At 37.5% G+C, this 19367-nt stretch overlaps 1 protein-coding gene across 10 annotated transcripts in view; it reads right to left on the bottom strand.

Annotated features, from left to right (window-relative positions):
• SUGCT (succinyl-CoA:glutarate-CoA transferase) overlaps positions 1 to 19367 on the bottom strand; it is a 750850-nt gene that overhangs the window by 325751 nt on the left and 405732 nt on the right. Inside the window, exons 13-14 of one of the 10 annotated variants that reach the window (XR_015553150.1) lie at positions 17497 to 17682; positions 3529 to 5771 (exon numbers count right to left, since the gene is read on the bottom strand). The exons of 7 other annotated variants lie outside the window; for them this stretch is intronic. Coding sequence is in view for 2 of the 3 variants with exons in the window: in XM_087434974.1 (XP_087291100.1) it covers positions 17632 to 17682 (51 nt within the window). In the remaining variant the exon portion in view is untranslated. Of the gene's footprint in view, positions 1 to 3528; positions 5772 to 15393; positions 17683 to 19367 lie in introns of those variants that run through there. 2 more of the 10 variants (XM_087435040.1, XM_087434974.1) reach the window with 2 other exon arrangements.

Below are 19367 nucleotides of genomic sequence, written 5' to 3' on the forward strand. Positions count from 1 at the left end.
CAGCAACTCTTCTTCATCCCTCTCCCAGCTTCAGACAGGAGATAATAGATGTAAAGTGCCAAAGTGAGAATAGGCATTAAAGCAGAAAATAAATTAAAGCCTGTTTACTATCCAGGATTTAATTATAGATCAGTGCTTCCAATTTCATTATTCTGCTATATTGAATTTAAAACTCTTAGGAGAAAATAATAAGTGTCTAAAAGTTTAACATTGGTCTTTGGCTAACCTATATAGCAGCATTTGAATTAAATATTAAGCTAGTGCTATTCTAGATGCCAAAGATAAACACATTTATAAAGGAAGAGGGCTTCTGCTCCAGAGGCTCACAGTCTTGAGGTGAAGCAGACACCCTCCTTCCTCTCTCTACCAAACTATCAGTAGAGCCAAGCTTCCTGGGATTTGACCAATTGATTGCTGAAGGAATAGGAATTCCTATTTTTCCTTAGGAAATAACCATCCAACTACCAAAAGTATTCAACTGAATCCTTCAAACATAACCATTAAAAAACTAACAAGAATCACTAACATTTAAGGGAAACCCACAGAGTGATAAAAATGGTCCAAATAGAACTAATTCCTAAGAATTTCTGAAAGAAATACAAAGAACTTTTAAAAGGATTATAATTATTATAATCAACAAGTCTAAAGAAAATATTGCACTGTTTTAAAAAACACTGTTCAGAATAAAAAGAAAGAAGAGGAAGAGAAGAAAGAATAGAAAGCGGAGGAGAAAAATAATCAATATTTTTGGAAATTAAAAACACTGTGGCTGAAATAAATCAACAGATGAGTAAATACTAAGATGGATATGGATGTGGATAAAGATTTAATTACTGATTTGGAAGGTCATAAGAAATCTCCCAGAGTATAGTAAAAGGACAAAAAGTAGGTCTTAGCAAATATACTAAGATAAGAAAAAGACATAAGGAACCAAGCATGTACTGGAAGAAACAAAAGTAACATTCTTTACCAACAATATGATGTCCAGCAAAACATTTAGACAGTTGGAAAAACAAATATGAGTTTACTAAGCCAGATGGAAATAATACCAACATATAAAATCAGTAGCTATCTTATGTGAGCAATCACAAATTAGATGATGAAATCCATAAAGATTCATTCAGAATTCAAATACTACTCATATAATAACTAAGAATAAAGATAAAGTAAATGTGCAAAACATATTTTTGGAAAAACTGTCAACCTTACTAAAGACATAAAATAAGCCTTACATCCTAGAGAAAAACTATGCTCCTGGATGGGAAGATTCAATATTGTAGAAGTGTAAATTTGCCCCCAAATCTGTCTATAAATTAAAGAAAATTCCTCATGCTATTCTAAAATCTATGTAAAATAGATTCATGAAATGAGCAAGAACATTTTCTAAAAAGAGGAAATTTGGCTTAACATACTATGTAAATAGAGTAATTAAAAATCAGCAAGAAACTAATCCAGGGATATATAGGCTGGACAGTAAACAGAATAGAGAATCCAGGAAAAGATCCATGCATATGTGAAATTTATCATGATAATGGTAATATTTCAAACCAGTAGGAAAAGGAAGACTACAGCAATAAATGGCATTGGTTCACCTGGTTAAAAAAAAAAAAAAAACACTATGCTATAGTCTTATATCATAGACAAAAATTCTTGACTTAAGAGCTAAAAACAAAGCTATAAAAGCATCAAATGAAAAATGAATATGACTACTTTAATAACTTTGGGAGGGTAGGTCTTCTTATGCAAGACACAAAGCCCAGGTGCCATTTCCTTTCATTTTTAAAGGACAAAAACTGATTTATTTAACTACATCAAAAACTGAAATGTTCTGTTTGGCAAAAAAACAAAACAAAAAAAGTATAAATAAAGTTAAAAGGCAAGCAACACTGGGGGAAAAGTTTACTGTTTATAAATAGAAAAGGGGTTAAAACCATAATATACAAAAGTAAAAATTTCTTAAAATCTAATCAAAAAATAGGCAAAGGATGTTAACAGCTAAGACAAGTAGACATAAAAAATTCTGATTCTCACTTTTAATCTAGGAAATGAAAGTGCTAGTGTTTGTGAGATGCAAATCCCATCTCTTTCTGCCAATCAGATTAGTGAAATGTACAAAGACTGATGATATGTAGTATTGGCGATGGTGTGGGAAAACAAGCATTCTCCATTCAGTTTTTTTTTTTTTTAAAGATTTTATTTATTTATTTTTTCCCCCCAAAGCCCCAGTAGATAGTTGTGTGTCATAGCTGCACATCCTTCTAGTTGCTGTATGTGGGACGCGGCCTCAGCATGGCCGGAGAAGCAGCGTGTCGGTGCGAGCCCGGGATCCGAACCCGGGTCGCCAGCAGTGGAGCTCGCTCACTTAACCACCAAGCCACGGGGCCGGCCCTCCATTCAGTTTTGATTGGAGTATAAATTAGACCAGCCTTTTGAGAAGGATTTTGGTAGTTTTTACTAAAATTTAAATTGTGCTTACCTGCTCAACCAGAAATAATGCTTCAAGGAATTTATTCTAGAAATACTTGCACAAGTAAGCCAAGACAAATATGAAGATCTTCATTGTCTTACTATGTGTATCAGTTAAACATTTCAAGTCACATATGCACCATCTAAAGAAGTTTGTTATTCTCGTATACCACTGTGCATTCCTTAAAAATAGATATTTATTTAAATAATTAATAATTAATATACAATATACAAATAAGTTATTAATGATTTTTTAAAAATTAAAATAATTCTTTAAAAATAATGCTGACCAATGCACTGCCTACCACTGCACAATACCCTTAAGGATTGCATAATAAATATTTACATAGAAACTTTTTGTCCCTACTTTTAGGTACAAAGTGCCACTTTATTGTGTCCATTGAGCCAACGATATTTGTTCTGTGCTATAAACCACTGTAGTATGCAGAATAATGACCCCTCAAAAATGTCCACATCCTAATCCCCAGAACCTGTGAATGTGTCATTTTATATAGCAAAAGGGACTTTCCAAGTGTAACAATGAGCTTGAGATGGAGAGATTATCCTGGATAATCTGGGTGGGCCCAATGCAATCACAAGGGTCCTTATAAGAGAACAAGAGAGGCTGGAGAGTCAGTTTCAAAGTGATATAGTATAAGAAAGACTCAACTGGCCATTTCTGGCTTTAAAGAGAGAAGGGTGCCATGAGCCAAGGAATATGAGCAGTATCTAGAAGCCGGAAAAAGCAAGGAAATGGATTCTCCCCCAGAGCCTCCAATAAGAACGTAACTCTGCAGACATCTTGACTTTAGCCAAGTGAGACCTATTTCAGAATTCAGACCTCCAGAATTATAAGATAATAAGTTTGTATTGTTTTAACCCATTATGTGGAAATCTGTTTTAGCAATAATACAAAACTAATACAATCAGACACTGTATTAGTTATAAAAATACTAAAATATCCTCTTGCCTTTAAGATCACAGTCCTTCCAGTGGAGGAAATACATACAAATTACAATTCTTAACATAGATATTAAATGTCAAGATATAAGACTTTCTGATTCTTTTTAATTATGCATAATTTCATTATATATGCTAATATTCTCACTTTAGAAATCTGTAGATGTTCTAGATGTCTGCTTGTTACATAAAAGTGATTTTGGAGGTTTAATATTATTGATTGAAAGAAATAAAACTTACAACTTTATCCTAAATAGTCTTTGCTACTAGGACATTCCTCATGTCTTTCTTAATTCTAGAGATAATTTTATTTATTATTTATTATTAAGATGGGAATGAAAAGGGACATTCACTTGCTGTATTTCATTGTCAGCTTCACTTAACAGTTTGGCAGACATTAGTTATAAGACATCATTGAGCACTTATGCATAAAATATAGTTTATGTAGTAGATACTGAATTCTAAATTTTTTAGAAAGTAGGAAAAATGTGTGAGATGGGATTTAATAAATAAACTATAGGGGAATTTACTGTTGGGGAAGAGAATTGCTGGCATTGCCCACAGGTGCTTACAGCCTCATCTACGACAGTAGTGTGAACCCCTTGACAGCAGAGACAGAAAATGATTTGTAAATATGCAAATTGGAAGACCACTTTTTAGCTTATAATTTGGGGGTTATTCCTATAGCAACTGCAAGTAGGTCTACTCATCAGCCAAAAGTAAAAAGAGAATGGACAACTCAGTTTAGTTACTCCCTTGATGGAAAATTTCAAATATTTATGAGATGTTTTCCTTTGTGATGCATTTTATATTTCCTACACAAAATTTTCTCCAAATTAAATTGTTTTTCTGAGACTTGCAGTATCAGTCAGAGTCAAGTTAGGACACAGAAATCACATCATTTCTCTTTTCAGAAATATTCTAAGAAAAATAATTCTTTACTCAAGTTGTTAGCTAGGTAACTGAAAGGATAAAAAGAGAACTCTAAGGTATTACAATGGTAGCAACTACAGGAAGCAGTTACCACTCCTAGGACTAGGGGAAACAATAGAAAATATTAGATTTATGAAACTTAAAACCTTAGAGGAAAGAGCTGTGGAGCTAAAACAAATCTCTGAGGAGAAGGTGCAGGCCAGTTTGAGCTGGTTTCTCTGAGATAGGCCATTTTGAAGTTAATTCTACGTGTTGGAAAACTTCAAACTTGATCAGCTGCTGCCACATGAAAGCAGTGCTGCTGCCAGGGTGAAGAAGCGTTGCTGGAACTATGACGATAGGAACCACAAAGGGACTGGAGTCCATGGGAAGAAAGCAAAAAATAGGACAGACAGTCTTTTCTTCCTCTGCCCACCTTGCTGACTCCCTCTAGTGCCTCCTCTGTGTAAAATCCAAACAGGAAGTCAGATGGCAAAGCAGAAATGTGGTTTAGAATTGCAGTTCCAACATCACAAAGCAGAATATAGAAAGGTGGATATGCAGCTGAGAAACAACCTAGTAACTTGTCCACCCCCCTGATGACTCAGATCCATGTATATGCTTTCATAAACAACACAACTCTATGTTTCCACTTAACAAGATGCAACTATTCTTAGTACAAACAAAGACAGCCTCTCTTCAAAATGACTAGAGACAATATCTCAACAATCCTGTTCAATGTTGCTCCCCAAATTCAGTCACAGTCCCATTTGAATTTTCTTTTACCTAGTACTAAATAAAAAATTAATTTCTAAAAAGCTATCAAATAAGAAAAAGAAAGAGGAAGTAGTAGAAGAAAGCTAATTTATACAAATACTTATGTATATTCATACAAACATAACAAACAAGCAAAGAAGAAAATATACATAGCTGCTACAGTCTTTTTTTATGCAACTGGTCATGAGGCTCTCACTGATGTCTATAATTTCCTTCTTTCACTATTCCAAGTTTCCTCTGCCCTCAGCCAAGACTTCAGCAGGTCAGTGTTTTTATCTGGTGAGGTATCCCAAGCTTTCCTTCCTGAAGTGTCTGAATTCTGTTTGGTGGATGTAGTTTCCCATCAACTTTTACTATTGGACATGAAAGTACTAAGGGTCTCCCAAGAGAATGCCTTGGGTTTCAGACAACAGTCTTCCCTGCCTCCATTGTGTAGCACCGAGTCTATTTTCCCTTAGTAATAAGGATCAATCACCCTAGCCAGCAATAACCACCTTTGTTGCCTATTGCTCCAGTGGCACGAGAATCCCAAAATAGTCAAGTGGTGGTCTCATCTTCCATCTTCCATTCTCATCTTCCAAGTCAATGAATCATTACTGCATCACCTAGTAGAGGCATTCTTTCCTTAGGAAACAAGACTGTCACTCCAGAAGAGCCTAAAGTTGTGGAGAGACAAGCAAAAATTCTGAGAATGAGTTATTAGATATTACAATCAGAGGAGCCATTCCTAACTCCTTGATTTCCAGACCCATGTATTTTGACCAGAGGAGCACTATAGTTTTATAGTGCTATCTATAATGGGACTCTGATTCAAAGCATATACTGCATCCTGTAAGAGAAAACTCCATACTTCCAGGGTGTTGTCTCCATTCCATCTGTCTATCAGAAAAGTTGCTTCAGGGTGATGAGATACGCGGTAAGACAAGTTAATTTCATAAGCATAAGCCCAGTGACACACATTTTCTTTGTGAAATAAGTTCCTTGATCAGAATCAATGTTGTGCAGAACATCTTCATAATGGATAATGCATTCTGTGAGTCCATGGATGGTGGTGCTGGCAAAAGCATTATGCGCAGGGAAGGCAAATCTATTTCAGGATTACATGTCAATTCCAGGGTGGATCAATGTAACCGCCTCTATGACGGAAGGGGTCCAACATAATCTACCTGCCACTAAGTGGCTGAGTGATGCCCCTAGAAAATGGAGCCATATCGTTGGCTCAGTATTGGTCTCTACCGTTGGCACTAAGCAGTAGCAGCAGCCAAGTCAGTTTTGGTAAAGAGAAGTCTGTGTTGTTGAGCCCATCCATAGCCTCTATCCCTACACCATGGCTACTTTGTACATGGACCCATTGAGCAGGTACTGGGACGGCTGAGAAAAGAGGCTGACTGACATCCATAAAAAATGTGTCATTTTGTCTGCCTGATTATTGAGAGCCTTTAATGAGCATGAACATGGGACACAAATATCGTCACATTCTATTCAGAGGGGAGGAGTAGCTTACAAGTAGGGCAATTGAAGCCTAGAGAGGTTTGGCAATTTTAGGGAAGTTCAGTAACTTGCTCCAAGTTACAGAATAGAAACTAGAAGAGCAAGAACTCCATCCCCAATCTGTTTGATTCTAGCCTACACATCTTCCGCTATTCTATAGCATGTCTAAAAGAAGGAAGAAGAACAGGAACCAGAAAAGGAAACTGAAACAGAGAAAAAGCATGATTACACTATCAATAAAGCTAAAAAAAAAAAAAAGAGTTTTTAAAGGTGAGGCTCTTCACCGAGGTCAATGCCATAAAGAGTTGAGTAGACCAAGGTATGAGGTAAAAAATGGACTAACAGGAAGTCATTTTTCACCTTTAAAAGAGCAGTTTCAATTGAGAAATGGAAATAGCGGCCAAATTCCAATGGGTCCTGCAAGGAGATTGGCAGGATAGACATAGCCAAAAGACAAGGAGATGATAGATGGTGGGTGGCAATAAAAAGAAGACTAGAAACGTGTGACCAAAACAGAGAGGGGTGGAAGGGGTGAAGGTACTGTTAAGGAAGGTAATGTTAATGTTATGTGTGAAAGAAGTATGCAAAGACTGGATGCCAAAGCAAACGAATATTAAGTCCAATCTATTCTCCACGTTCCCCAATAACGGGGAATTTATAATATCTACTTATAGAACTACAAGGATTATTAAAAGATACGTGAACTCACCTAGCAACAGTGAGTGGTACATAGGAGACACTCAAAAAATAGTAATTAACAGTGACGATAACAGTAATTATAATAATAGCTTTTACATTGATTGAGGCCTTATTATGTACCAGATACTCTGCTAAGCAATATTTATGTGACCTCATTTAATCATCACAACAACCCTATGACTGCCAGTATTACAGTGACCATTCTACAAAAAAGGAAGCCAAGGTTTAGAGATAAGTGACTTGTTCAAGATCACACAACCAGTGACAGAGACAGCTCTCTCTCTGATTCCAAAAGTCATGTGCTTGCCTGGTAAGGAAAGAGAAGGGAGAAAGGAAAGGAGGAAGGGAGGGTAGGAGGAAAGAAGAGTAAAAACAAGAGAAGCAAGGCCTTGAAATTAAATAGTTGAATTAGTAATGGCAATACTTCTTGATCTTCAACTCTGCAACAATAAATTCACATGGACTCCATTTAAATGTAGACCAAGTGAAACGAGATTTTTCTTCTAACCTGACCACTCCCAGTTTTACTTTTATCATATTTTCCATAATCTAGTTTTTCAACCGTATTCCTCAGTGCATGACAATTCTAGTTATTTTATATCCTTTAGCCACTCTTGCAACAAAATTATTTACTACTTTTAAGTTGAAATCTTATTTTAGCACCAAAATACTAGAAATTATACCCATCGATCTGAAAAATAAATACAAGAGAACATATCCCTTTTAAACTTTTCCATCCTCTCCACTGCTGTCCACATTGCAACAGCAAACACCTCCTTCAGCAGCTCTGCAATGGCGTGTGAATATGCTGCCAATAATAAGGGGAAAATCAAACCCCTGATTCTCGTTATTTTACCTGGGAAACTTTTGTCCACTAACTAGAAGTATTACAGGAGTGAGAGCACAGACGGGTGGCAAATCCCTCACCTCGAATTTGGTTTGTCCAGGCTAAGAATTTGTTCTCTTCTTCTTCCTACTTAGCAAATGACTTGAAAGAGTCTTAGTTGTTTAAGTGTTTCGTAACATTTTCTTAAAAAATATAATGACTAATATTTTACCAAAGTCCTTTCATATCCATTATTTCATTTGATCTCATTATAAACTTAGGAGATCAATATTATCACCATGTCACAAATCATGAAGCTGAGGTTCACAAAGGGTAGACTTAACTCAAGATTAAAGGACTGAAACCCAAATTCTCTCACCCAAATTTCTTCTAAACCATGAAAGCCCCTAGAAAGTTTAACTTTAATAGCCACCAGAATTTCTTCAATCTGTCTCATTTCCAGCCTTTCTAATTATATTCAATGCTGTCTGTTGACAATTATGGATATTCTAGTATTGTAAGGATATCATGTGTCTTTTAGTATTTTCATTTTATTCTATACATCTAGGAAAGTTGCTATTATTATCCCCTAAATACCAATTGGGTGTCAACCCTTATTTGGACTTTTCTTTTTCTTCTAGCTCAATATAAAAATTCCATATTATCTCCTTTTGCTTATTCTTTCTGTCTGTATTAAGCCAATTTCTCATTGTTTATTCCCCTAGTCTTCTAAACTTTAAAATTAGAAGCTACTCAGCTTCCTCTTTTTAAAGTTAGTCCAAATTGCAAAGCATCATACAGTATAACAGAGTCACATGCTATTGGTAACTGTCATCTACTTAGTACCTGGGATTAATGAGTAGTTAAATGAGCTTTTCAACAAAGCTGAAATTTGTTGGACACCTTTATAAATTATCTAATTCTGCATTAGAGTTTCATCAAATTCACCCTGAATCTGTCTTGGTAATATAAGGTTCCCCTACTGGAAGGAAAATCTACTTGTATTGATTATTAAGCAAAAATAAGCTTTGTCTATTTGTTTGCTACCATAAGGAATAAGATTTATCAATAGCTTGTCTTATCTTTTATGAATTGGCCCCATTACAATACTTTTTATTATGAATTCTACTCTTCTGGCAATTTATTTCAGAGATTTAATTCGGACATATTGTCAGGATTTTCTCAACCTTTTCCTATTCTCAGCACAAATAATTTTTTGTAACTACTGTACATATAGCATCTTGTCACATCTCTTACAGTGTTGTTTCATTGTATTTTTTGTTTAAATTATTTATTTTGAAATAATTTCAGACATACAAACGAGTTGAAAAAATAGTTCTAATGAGTTCCTATGTACTCTTTACCTAGCTTCTCCTAATGTTAGTGTCTTACATAACCATGGTATAACTGTCAAAGATAAAAAACTAATATTTGTAGAATGCTATATCATTAACTATAGACTTTATTAACTAAACTATACACTTTACCCAGATTTCACCAGCTTTTCTACTAATGTCCTTTTCCTATACCAGGATCTAATTCAGAATTACTGAATTATCATTATTATTATTATTATTATTATTGCTGGTGTTACCAGGACTATAAAGTGTGTCTGACAGTTTTCTCTGCTATAAAGTTATTATTAGTCCTATTGTAATTAATAAGTATTTGGGGGGAAGATGGTGATGTATTGCAAATACTCTCTTTCTCATTAAACATTCATCCAGTAATTTAAGCATTCACTGGTGAATTTTGCCTACAATAATTATTACTGTGATGTTCTAATGGTGATTTTCTATTTCCTTCTTGCTTCTACATTTATTAACTAGAATACCTCTGTAAGAAGACTTGTCCCTTATCTCCCATTTATTTAATCATTTATTATGTCAGTACAAACAAATGGATATTTATTTTATTATTTGAGTTGCAATTCAAATAATTTTGGGTTTTTTGCTGTTATTCAGATAATTAGTTATTCAATTTGTTCTAACTTTGGCCATTGGGAGTTCTTTCAGGTTAGTTCCTATATCCTTTTGATATGTCCCCATACTTTGTTTTTAGCACTTCCTTATCTTCTGGCATCACCAGATGTCCAACTTGATCTTGAATTGTATTGCACAAGCCCTGGAATCAACTATTACTCCAAGAAGCTCTGATACTTTTAATAGGAAAATGATATTTAGAAAGCAAGACCTAGGAGTTAAATATGTTCATGACCACTGAGGAATCAATGCTTCTAGGACATCATATGTATGAATACTAATTCATGCATACACACAATCTATATTTATTTCTGTCTATGTATCTGCAAATATTTTTAAAAGAACTCCTGGGTTGATATTGATGTCTATGATTCCAATCCAGCACCACAGGGTTCATTCTATTATTCCTACTTTATTTATAACCTTTTTGACAACATAAGAAACCTGGCTTTCACTATCTACAATATATTTACTTATTTTTTCAACCATAGTATACACGTAGTTTCAGAATTGCTATACCATGCCCATTTGAAAAACAAATTTATCAACTAAAGTGCATTGTTTGTGTGGGGTAATTTTTGTATTTAGTCTTACAGTATCCAGTCAAAAAACTGTTTTCCAAAGTGACTTTGGTCAGCTCGTTTCTTCCCTATCCCTTTCAGTGTAGTTTTGTCATTCATCTGTCACAGTCTAGATTGCACCTTGGGTTTTCGTGGTATCCTGGTTGATTTTTTATCAATTTACATACTCTTTATAGTATTGAGTTGTGTGGCTTTTGACAAATGCACTGAGTTTTGTATCTACTACCATAGTACCATATAGAACAGTTCAATTACTCCCAAAATTCCCTTGTGCTGCCCCTTTATAATGAGTCTGCCCCCACACTTTTATTTTTTTTGAATTTTTTGTTTATTGCAGTAACATTGGTTTATAACATTGTATAAATTTGAGGTGTACATCATTATACTTCTATTTCTACATAGATTACATCATGTTCACCACCCAAATACTAATTACAACCCATCACCACACATGTGCCGAATTATCCCTTTCGCCCTTCTCCCTCCCCCCTTCCCCTATGGTAATCACCAATCCAATCTCTGTCTCTATGTGTTTGTTTATTGTTGTTATTATCTACTACTTAATGAAGGAAATCATACAGTATTTGACCTTCTCCCTCTGACTTATTTCACTTAGCATAATACCCTCAATGTCCATCCATGTTGTCACAAATGGCTGGATTTCATCATTTCTTATGGCTGAGTAGTATTCCATTGTGTATATATACCACATCTTCTTTATCCATTCGTTCCTTGATGGGCACTTAGGTTGCTTCCAAGTCTTGGCTATTGTGAATAACGCTGCAATGAACACAGGGGTGCATGTATCTTTATGCAACGGTGTTTTGAAGTTCTTTGGATAAATACCCAGCAGTGGAATAGCTGGATCATATGGTAGTTCTATCCTTGATGTTTTGAGGAATCTCCATACGGTTTTCCATAGTGGCTGCACCAGTTTGCACTCCCACCAGCAGTGTATGAGAGTTCCCTTCTCTCCACATCCTCTCCAACACATGTTCTTTCCTGTCTTGTTAATTATACCCATTCTGACGGGAGTGAGGTGATATCTCATTGTAGTTTTGATTTTCATTTCCCTGACAGTTAATGATTTTGAACATCTTTTCATGTGTCTGTTGGCCATCTGTATATCTTTTTTGGAGAAATGTCTGTTCAGGTGTTTTGCCCATTTTTTAATTGGGTTGTTAGTTTTTTTGATGTTGAGACGCATGAGTTCTTTATATATTTTGGAGATTAAGCCCTTATCAGATGTATGGTTTGCAAATATCTTCTCCCAATTCTTAGGTTGTCTTTTTGATTTGTTGATGGTTTCCTTGGGTGTGCAGAAGCTTTTTAGTTTGATGTAGTCCCATTTGTTTATTTTTTCTATTGTTTCTCTTGCCCGGTCAGACATGGTGCTTGAAAATACGTTGCTAAGACCGATGTCGAAGAGCGTACTGCCTATGTTTTCTTCTAGAAGTTTCATAGTTTCAGGTCTTGCATTCAAGTCTTTAATGCATTTGGAGTTAATTTTTGTGTGTGGTGTAAGGTAAGGGTCTACTTTCATTTTTTTGCTTGTGGCTATCCAGTTTTCCCAACACCATTTGTTGAAGAGACTTTCATTTCTCCATTGTATGTTCTTGGCTCCTTTGTCAAAGATTTGCTGTCCATAGGTGTGTGGATTTATTTCTGGGCTTTCAATTTTATTCCATTGATCTGTGTGTCTGTTTTTGTACCAGTACCATGCTGTTTTGGTTACTATAGCTTTGCAGTATATTTTGAAATCAGGAAGTGTGATACCTCCAGCTTTGTTCTTTTTTCTCAGGATTCCTTTTCCTATTCGGGGTCTTTTGTTGTCCCATATAAATTTTAGGATTCTTTGTTCTATTTCTGTGAAAAATGTTGTTGGAACTTTGATAGGGATTGCATTGAATCTATAGATTGCTTTAGGAAGTATGGACATCTTAACTATGTTAATTCTTGCAATCCAAGAGCACAGAATATCTTTCCATGTCTTTATGTCTTCTTCAATTTATTTCGGCAATGTTTTATAGTTTTATAGTACAGCTCTTTCACCTCTTTGGTTAAGTTTATTCCTAGGTATTTTATTCTTTTTGTTGCAATTGTAAATGGGATGGTATTCTTAATTTCTCTTTCTGCTACTTCGTTGTTAGTGTATAGAAATGCAACTGAATTTTGTATGTTGATTTTGTATCCTGCAACATTACCATATTCGTTTATTACTTCTAAATGTTTTCTGGTGGATTCTTTAGGGTTTTTTGTATATAAAATCATGTCATCTGCAAATAGTGACAGTTCCACTTCTTCCTTTCCAATTTGGATCCCTTTTCTTTCTTTCTCTTGCCTGATTGCTCTGGCTAAGACTTCCAGTACTATGTTAAATAGGAGTGGTGACAGTGGGCATCCTTGTCTGGTTCCTGTTCTTAAAGGGGCAGCTTTCAGTTTTTCACCATTGAGGATGATATTAGCTGTGGGTTTCTCATATATGGTCTTTATTATGTTGAGGTACTTTCCTTCTATACCCATTTTATTCAGAGTTTTTATCATAAATGGATGCTGGATCTTGTCAAATGCTTTCTCTGCATCTATTGAGATGATCATGTGATTTTTATTCTTCATTTCATTAATGTGGTGTATCACGTTGATTGATTTGCGAATGTTGAACCATCCCTGCATACCTGGAATAAATCCCACTTGATCGTGGTGTATAATCTTTTTAACGTATTGTTGTGTGCGATTTGCTAGTATTTTGTTGAGGGTTTTTGCATCGATGTTCATCAGTGTTATTGGCCTATAGTTTTCTTTTTTTGTGTTGTCCTTGTCTGGTTTTGGTATCAGGGTAATGTCAGCTTCACAGAATGAGTTAGGGAGCTTCCCCCGCTCCTCAATTTCTTGGAAGAGTTTGAGAAGGATAGGTATTAAGTCTTCTTTGAATGTTTGGTAGAATTCACTAGGGAAGCCGTCTGGTCCTGGACTTTTATTTTTGGGGACGTTTTTGATTACTGTTTCGATCGCCTTACTGGTGATTGGTCTATTCAAATTCTCTACTTCTTCTTGATCCAGTTTTGGAAGATTGTATGATTCTAAGAATTTATCCATTTCTCCCAGATTGCCAAACTGGTTGGCATATAGCTTTTCATGGTATTCTCTTATAATCTTTTGAATTTCTGAGGTGTCTGTTGTAATTTTTCCTCTTTCATTTCTGATTTTAGTTATTTGTGCCTTCTCTCTTTTTTTCTTGGTGAGTCTAGCTAAGGGTTTGTCAATTTTGTTTATCTTTTCAAAGAACTGGCTCTTGGTTTTATTAATTTTTTCTATTGTTTTTTTGGTCTCTATTTCATTTATTTCTGCTCTGATTTTTATTATTTCCCTTCTTCTACTGATTTTGGGCTTGGTTTGTTCTTCTTTTTCCAGTTCCTTTAGGTGCATTGTTAGATGGTTTATTTGAGATTTTTCTTGTTTGTTGAGATAGGACCGTATTGCTATAAACTTCCCTCTTATAACCGCTTTTGCTGTATCCCATACATTCTGGCATGTCATATTTTCATTTTCATTAGTCTCCAGGTCTTTTTTGTTTCTTCTTTGATTTCTTCGTTGACCCAGTCGTTGTTCAGTAGCATTTTGTTTAATCTCCATGAATTTGTGGCTTTTCTGATTTTCTTCCTATAGTTGATTTCTAGTTTCATACCGTAGTGGTCAGAAAAGATGCTTGGTATTATTTCAATATTCTTAAATTTATGGAGACCTGTTTTGTGGCCTAATGTGTGATCAATCCTGGAGAATTTTCCATGTGCTTTTGAAAAGAACGTGTATTCTTCGGTTTTTGGATGGAATGCTCTGTATATATCTACTAGGTCCATCTGTTCTAGTGTGTCATTAAAGGCTAATGTTTCCTTATTGATCTTCTGTTTGGATGATCCATCCATTGGTGTAATTGGAGTGTTAAAGTCCCCTACTATTATTGTGTTATTGTGTATTTCTGTTTTTATGTCCGTTAATAATTGCTTTATATATTTAGGTGCACCTACATTGGGTGCGTAGATATTTACAAGTGTTATATCCTCTTGTTGGATTGTTCCTTTGATCATTATGTAATGCCCTTCTTTGTCTCTTTTTACAGTTGTTGTTTTAAAGTCTATTTTGTCTGACATGAGTACTGCTACCCCAGCTTTCTTTTCATTGCCATTTGCATGGAGTATCTTTTTCCATCCCTCAACTTTCAGTTTGTGAGTGTCTTTAGGTCTGAAGTGTGTCTCTTCTATGCAGCATATATAGGGGTCTTGTTTTTTTATCCAATCAGCCACCCTATGCCTTTTAATTGGAGCATTTAGTCCATTGACGTTTAAAGTAGCTATTGATAAGTATGTACTTACTGCCATTTTTTAACTTTGTTTTTTCTCGGTGTTTTAGTAGTCCTTCTCTGTTCCTTTCTTCTTCTATACAGAATTGATGGTCTCTTTAGTTTGATCTCTATCTGAAAGCTCTACTCTTTAACTCCACTCCTCCCTCCTTTTATGTTTTTGATATCCTAGCTAACCTCTTTTTTGTGCATTTGTATCCATTACCCTCTTATCATGGAAATAGATAATTTTTCCTATTTGTGGTCTTCTCTCTTCCCCTTAAATCAGTCCCTTCAACATTTCTTCTAGCACTGGTTTCTTGGTGACAAACTCCTTTAATTTTTGCTTGTCTGGGAAATTTTTGATCTCTCCTTCCATTTTGAATGATAACCTTGCTGGGTAGAGTATTCTTGGCTGTAAGTTTTTTCCTTTTAGCACTTTAAATATATCGTGCAATTCTCTTCTAGCCTGTAAGGTTTCTGCTGAGAAGTCAGCTGATAGCCTTATGGGGTTTCCTTTGTATGTAACTTGACTCTCACTTGCAGCTCTTAAGATTCTCTCTTTATCTTTAATTCTGGGCATTTTGATTATGATGTGTCTTGGTGTGGGCCTCTTTGGGTTTATCTTGTTTGGGGCTGTCTGTGCTTCCTGTACCTGCATGTCGGTTTCCTTCCTTAGGTTAGGCAAGTTTTCATCTATTATTTCCTGAAATAGATTCTCTGCCCCTTTGTCTCACTCTTCTCCTTCCGGGACACCTATAACACGGATGTTAGTGCGTTTGATGTTGTCCCAGAGGTCCCTTAGACTGTTCTCATTCTTTTTAATTCTTTTCTCTTTTACCTGTTCAGCTGGGGTAATTTCTTCTATTCTTTCGTCCAGCTCACAGATCCGTTCTTCTGTATCCTCTACTCTGCTTTTGAGTCCCTCTAGTGAATTTTTCATTTCCAATATTGTATTCTTCATTTCTGATTGGTTCTTTTTTATATCTCCCATTTCTTTGTTGACATTCTCACTGAGTTCATCTGTTCTTCTCCCCAGATCAGTGAGCATCCTTAACACTCTATGTTTGAACTGTCTGTCGGGTAGGTTGCTCATTTCTGTTTCACTTAGTTCCTTTTCTGGGGTTTTGTCCTGTTCCCTTACTTGGAATGTATTCCTTTGCTCCCTATTTTGCCTCTTTCCCTGTTCTTGTGCCTACGTATTAGGTAGGTCAGCTAAATCTTGTGCTCTTGGATAGGTGACCTTATGTAAGTGATGGCTTAGAAGGCCTGCAGTGTGCTTCCCTCAGTTCTCAATGTTCCAGGGGTGACCCCTATGTGGGCTACCTGTGTCCTTCTGTTGTGGCCTGTTTGCTCTCCCTGTAGGCACCTAGGGAGGCCGAGTTATGCTCCTGGCCAGCTGTTGTAATGCTCAGCTGCTTGTAGTTGTTGTGGGCCCTTCAGTCTCTTTATCATGTGTGCGGACCCCCAGCACAGTTGGCTGCAAGTTCTAATACCACATTTGTGTTGCAGTATTTCTTTTAAGTGAGTAGGCTCCCAGCGTGGCAGGTTGTTAGGCTCAGGGCCTTACAGTTGCCATAAGCCTCCAGCCTTTAGGTCTCTTGTCAGCTCTCTGAGGATTGCAGCTGGGTGGGACTGGCCTCAGGCACGGGATCACCCAATTGTTTCAGGCTTTGGAAGGTGGGGCAAACCCCCTATGTGGGTCTTTGAGAAGCACAAGTCTTCTGCAGCTGACAAGCCCTGCCACCCACAGGTCCACACACAGTCAACACAGCCCTGTCCCGTGTGCGCGCCCCGACTTCCCGAAGTGGACCCAGTCTCTCCACGGCCGGAGCCCCACACACTCCACCACCACCCCACACTCTCCACCCGCTACTTGTGCACGCCCTGCCCCACTGAAGTCGGCTCAGTTGCCAGGTTGCAGAGAATCCAATCACCAATCTATGCAGGCCCACAAGTTGCCTGAGAGCTTGTTGTTGGGTTGGGCCAGACTCTAGGGTGGGCTGCCTGCCTTGGCTCAGCTGGATTTATTTGGTGCTCTAGCGGGTGGGGCAGACCTGGGCTAGCAGGCCCCAGGGGGAACTCTAATGGCGTCTGTGTCCGCATGCCCACACCAGGCCATAACAATGGCTGCCGCCAATGTCCCAGTCCCTGAAGAGGTCTCACCTCTCACCAAGATGCACACAGGGCCTATTAGGTGAGTCTCTTTTCACCAAAGCACTGTGCACCTTTCTTTCTGGTGATTTTAGGTTGCTTTCTAAAACGGGTGAGTTTGTGCATGGGCCCTTTAAGAGCTGGTTTTAATTTCTTTGTGAACCAGCTTTTCTGGGGGTATTCCCCAATGTTTTAGTAGCAGGCAAAGTCAGATATTATGCCACTCATCTCGATTGTGCTGGGTCCACAAATTGCCCACAGCGGGGCCACTCCCTGGCTCAAGGCCCCGCGCCTCCAAGGAGGGCTGAGTACCTTTGGGCTGCTCCCGGGTGGCCGTGAAGCTGGCGGCTTGTGAAGGTGGCGTTTTTTCTCTCCAGAAGGGAGTTTCTGCCTCTTCTACCTCAGTCAGGATTGTCCGTTGTTGCAGGAGTTCCTCTTACCCAGTTTTCAGTTCTGTCTCGTGTAATTTTTCCACGAGTAGCTGTAAATTGGCTGTGTCTGCGGGAGGAGGTGGTGAGTTCAGAATCTGTCTATGCCGCCATCTTGACTTCCTCCTCCAGTCTACCCCCACTCTTAATCACTGTCAACCACTAATCTGTTTTCGGACTCTACATTTTCGTCTTTTCTCAGAATGTTATATAAATGGAATTATATAATATGTAGTCTTTTGTGTCTGGCTTCTCTCACATAGCAAAATGCACTTAAAATTTACCTGGTGTGGGGGTAGGGAGGTTGGGGTGGCAACTGGCAGAATGATAACCTGAGGAGCTCCACAGATCCACTCCCCAATGAAACAACCATAGCTGGTGACAACTGTTATTTAAAACAACCATTTAAAGTTTCTGTAAATTATCCTAAGGGCATACAGCAAAGGAAGAAATATTCATTCAATAAAATCTACTAAATCTCTGTAAGAACAGCAGAAGTCTGTGGCACTTGAACCACAACACACTCCTTCCCCAACCCCACTCTCTTAACCCCTGAGATCAGCAGGATAGAAGCTCTACTCTGGGTTGGTGCTTCCAAGAATACAGGGCTCTCTAGCCACCTAGCTCCCAGTCAAGGGCTACAGTATCTCTCCAGAAGGTACAGGCCAACAGCATTTCTCATCTCTGCCTCCACCCCCCTAGGTCAGTATTCAGAGTTTCTATTTCAGGCAAGAACAGTTAGAGCTCTAGGGTTGTCTTCTTCCATCCAGCTCTGACTCATAGGACAGAGCTTCCATGCTGGGAAAGGCAAGCCAACAAGACCAGAAGCTACCACTCTCACCCAGTGTCCTGCTCATAAAGCAGAGGTGTCACTCTAAGAGAAGCCACCACTGTCCCTGCCTATAGCTCTAGAGCAGTGCCTCAGAGATTTTCCCAGAGAGAGAGGGAGGCAATAAGAACAGAAAGCTCAAGAGCTTTCCTAAAAGAACTGACTATATTTTGAAAGAGTATGGGGAAGTTCATGACTAAGAAATGCTCTCAAAAACAATGGGGATTTTGCTGGTAAGCAATTAATAGGAGGTGAGTAGCTACATAAAAGCAAAAAGAGTAAACTGGAGGCCAGCTTATTTACCAGAGAGAACTAGGGAAAGGGAAAGCTAAGTAGATCCCTCCTGGGGTCAGAACAAACCACAAAGACTGGCCTCATAAAACTATCCCTACAAAGGGGGGCCAATTTAATTGGATCAGACTGTGGAGCTATTTATGCTTAAGGTCATTGCTTAAAACAATACAGAAATAATCTGGCAATTAATAGAACCTAACAGCTGAATACGACATCAACAGAGTCAGACAATTTAACAGAGGGATTGGGGAATGTCAAAGTGAGCTCTGTTAAAACCAGTGTAATCCCAGGCTGGCTCTACACATGCCTGAGGCTACACAATCTGAATGGAAACATTAGAGGCTTCAAACTGTTGGGGGAAAGACTTCACTATATCAGTCCAGAAAAGTCATGAAACAAATAAACAAGAAACTAACTACAAGTATTGAAGAGGGGTAATGGAAGACTCAATATCCAACGTTGCCACAATACATTATCTAAAATGTCCAGTTTTCAACAAAAATCAAGACATGCAAAAAAAAAAACCAAGAAAATGTGACCCATACACGAGAAAAAGAGTAGGCAACAGAAACCACTTGTGAGAGTATCCAGGTATCACACTTGGTGGGTAAAGACTTCAAAATAGCCTTATA

The sequence above is a fragment of the Ceratotherium simum genome, chromosome 1, assembly GCF_057802395.1.
Source record: "Ceratotherium simum simum isolate JZ-2026a chromosome 1, ASM5780239v1, whole genome shotgun sequence".
NCBI classification, from domain to species: Eukaryota; Metazoa; Chordata; class Mammalia; order Perissodactyla; family Rhinocerotidae; genus Ceratotherium; species Ceratotherium simum.